General features: G+C 48.5%; 1 protein-coding gene across 1 annotated transcript; it reads left to right on the top strand.

Annotated features, from left to right (window-relative positions):
* The first annotated feature begins 798 nt into the window (after positions 1 to 798).
* drd6b (dopamine receptor D6b) lies at positions 799 to 2,130 on the top strand. The gene has a single exon (XM_071545322.1). The coding sequence runs from the start codon at positions 1,021 to 1,023 to the stop codon at positions 2,128 to 2,130; it is 1,110 nt and encodes a 369-aa protein (XP_071401423.1). The 5' UTR covers positions 799 to 1,020.
* The last annotated feature ends 947 nt before the right edge of the window (positions 2,131 to 3,077 follow it).

Here is a 3,077-nt window from a genome sequence, read left to right as displayed (position 1 = left end):
TAGATAGATAGATAGATAGATAGATAGATAGATAGATAGATATTGTGTTTAAATGGATACTGAGCGTTTAAATCGATCTAATTATAATGAGAGTTGCTAAATCAATTAATGAGACAGTGAAATATTTTCAAAAAAATGGGGAATAATTAATCACTGTAATATTCCTATAGAGATTTCTGTGATAGGCTACTCCTTTTTCTTTGTTTTCATCTCTTATGGTAGCCTATTACTGGGATTTTCTGAATAATGTTTTGACCTGCAGCTGTGGGATATATCCCAACATTTAGGCTGTTATAGGATTAGTAGGCTAAATCTGTAGGGATGCGATGGGAAATAATAACAGATAAAGAGACAATTAAATCAACATGCTAAGGACCTGTGGCAAGGTTATATACAGAAATGTTGGACTGGCTCCTCACATCTGGTTTTACATTTTGAAAGTTTGAATGGGTTCCTATACTTTCTATGTATATATCGGCGCTGTGGGTCGCCATCCGCCTCACAGCAGCGTCTGTCTGCTCCAGCCTCAGTCACACAGGACCGAGGTGTGCTGCGGACAGCAGGACAGAAACTCTCTGGATTATCTGAACCGCGTTTTCTGCAGGATTATTTCACTGCTGGGTTTGTGTTTTTAACTACAGCGGAGTATTAGCAGGCGGGCAGCTGCAGGTGATGCTGCGGAGGGAAAATCATGACAACTTGAGCAGAACGGACCCGAGTGAGTGACACCGGCTATCAATGGAGAGTTTTCACAACGAGAGCCAAAGCCACATCCAGGACCTCCAGGAGCACCCGGAGCACCAGGTCGTCACAGCCGGAGCGGACAGCCCGGGGCCGGGCGGCGGGCTGAGCCTCCGCGCGCTGACCGGCTGCGTCCTGTGCGTCCTGATCGTCTCCACCCTGCTGGGCAACACGCTGGTCTGCGCCGCCGTGGTCAAGTTCCGCCACCTGCGCTCCAAAGTCACCAACTCCTTCGTCATCTCGCTGGCGGTGTCCGACCTGTTCGTGGCCGTGCTGGTGATGCCCTGGAGGGCGGTGTCCGAGGTGGCCGGCACGTGGCTGTTCGGCCGCTTCTGCGCCACCTGGATCGCCTTCGACATCATGTGCTCCACCGCGTCCATCCTCAACCTGTGCATCATCAGCATGGACCGCTACTGGGCCATCTCCAGCCCGTTCAAGTACGAGCGCAAAATGACGCGCAGGTTCGCCTTCCTGATGATCGGAGTCGCCTGGACGCTCTCCATCCTCATCTCCTTCATCCCCGTGCAGCTCAACTGGCACCAGGCGGGCGCCGACAACTCGACGTCGGACAACACGGAGGACTGCAACACCAGCCTGAACCGGACTTACGCCATCTCCTCCTCGCTCATCAGCTTCTACATCCCCGTGGTGATCATGGTGGGGACGTACACGCGTATTTTCCGCATCGCGCAAACCCAAATCAGACGGATCTCGTCTTTGGAGAGGGCGGCGGCCCACCGCGCGCAAAACCACCGCCACCGCGCGTCAAACCACGACGAAAGCTCCCTGAAAACGTCGTTTAAGAAGGAAACGAAAGTTTTAAAGACTCTCTCCATCATCATGGGAGTGTTCGTGTTCTGCTGGCTGCCGTTCTTCGTCCTGAACTGCGTGGTTCCTTTCTGCGACCCGGACAAGCTTGGAGAGCCGCCGTGCGTCAGCGACACCACCTTCAGCATCTTCGTGTGGCTCGGCTGGGCCAACTCCTCCCTGAACCCGGTCATCTACGCCTTCAACGCCGATTTCAGGAAGGCCTTCTCCACTATCCTGGGCTGTAATAAATACTGCTCGAGCTCCGCGGTGGAGGCGGTGGGTTTCAGCAACGAGTTGGTGTCTTATCACCACGACACCACCATGCAGAAGGAGGCCACCGCGCCCGGCCCCGGGACGCAGCGGCTGGCCTGCATCCCGCCGCACGCCGGGGAGGATCTGGAGCAGCACTTCGACAAAGTGTCCGTGATCTCGGACGGATCTCGGAACCAGAGGAACCTGCTGCTGCCCGCCATTCTGCAGTACGAGTGCGAGGCGGAGATTTCTTTAGACATGATGCCCTTCAGCTCCTCCGGACCCACTGACTGCTATGTGCTGCCGGGTCAGATCCAAGACCTGTGATCGGGGAGGGAGGGGGGTCAGAGGTCAGGTGGGTGAACTGTGACCTGCAGTCATCATAATGAAGCAACAGCCACCAATATCGACTCAATTCATTAGTACATTTCAATAATGATGTCATGGTAAATAAAAAGGGTAAATCGTGATCTCTAGTTGATCATCATCCATAAAGAAAACAACCACCTATATTAAAAATAATATATTTTTGTGTCCTTTAAAGATTCAACTTTACATCAGTGTGATGCTATAATTTAATGTCGTAAAGCTTTCTGTCAGTCTAATAAGCAGGTAAACTGGGTTCAGGTGGGTTTGCTCTCCACTAGGCTACATCTCTGCCTCTGAGGTTAAAGTCTGATTTTAAACTGTGAGTTTAGACAGAAAGGAGGAAATCTGAACTAGAAACCATCCTGACAAACAGCTCAGATCTGAGTATCAGAGAGTTGCAAATCAGATATTTTATTCCTGTTGAAACCATCCTTTGTTTTTGTCTGGATTGTAAAATACGATGTGCCAAATACTCAATCATTTTTTATATCTCTTCATTGACTGTTAGTGTGACAGCAAGGAATGCATGGGTGTAATTTAATGGGTTTTGATAGGATGTTTGGCTCACCTGTTATTAATAAATCATCTCATGCACATATTTAAAATATAGCCCAACACTTTACCTGAAACAAACCTCTTTTCAAAACTCTTATTAACATATTTTTTACTCTATTTATTCAATATGACAGAGCCAGGTAATGTGTGAAATGCATTACTTTTTCAATAAAAATGTAATTTAAAAGGTTGTTTGTTTTTTTCCACACTGTCTCTGCTGGAGTCCTTTAGTCCCCAGTTAGTGGAAAAGATCCGATATCAGAAAATGTTTCATGGATCTAAAACATCAACGGTAAATGTCAGGATTTGGTGTCAGTCCAGAATCAAAGAGCAAATCAAGGTGAATAAAT

Source organism: Centroberyx affinis, unplaced genomic scaffold (assembly GCF_046629955.1).
Source record: "Centroberyx affinis isolate AG114_WGS23_722 - 3 ecotype Tasmania unplaced genomic scaffold, CSIRO-AGI_Caff_v1 ptg004856l_1, whole genome shotgun sequence".
In the NCBI taxonomy this organism is placed as follows: Eukaryota; Metazoa; Chordata; class Actinopteri; order Beryciformes; family Berycidae; genus Centroberyx; species Centroberyx affinis.
This window is presented reverse-complemented; position numbering and strand designations above follow the sequence as displayed.

Coding starts and splice junctions, on each gene's coding strand:
- drd6b (XM_071545322.1), top strand. CDS start 1,021: ATGCCCTGGAGGGCGGTGTCCGAGGTGGCCGGCACGTGGCTGTTCGGC.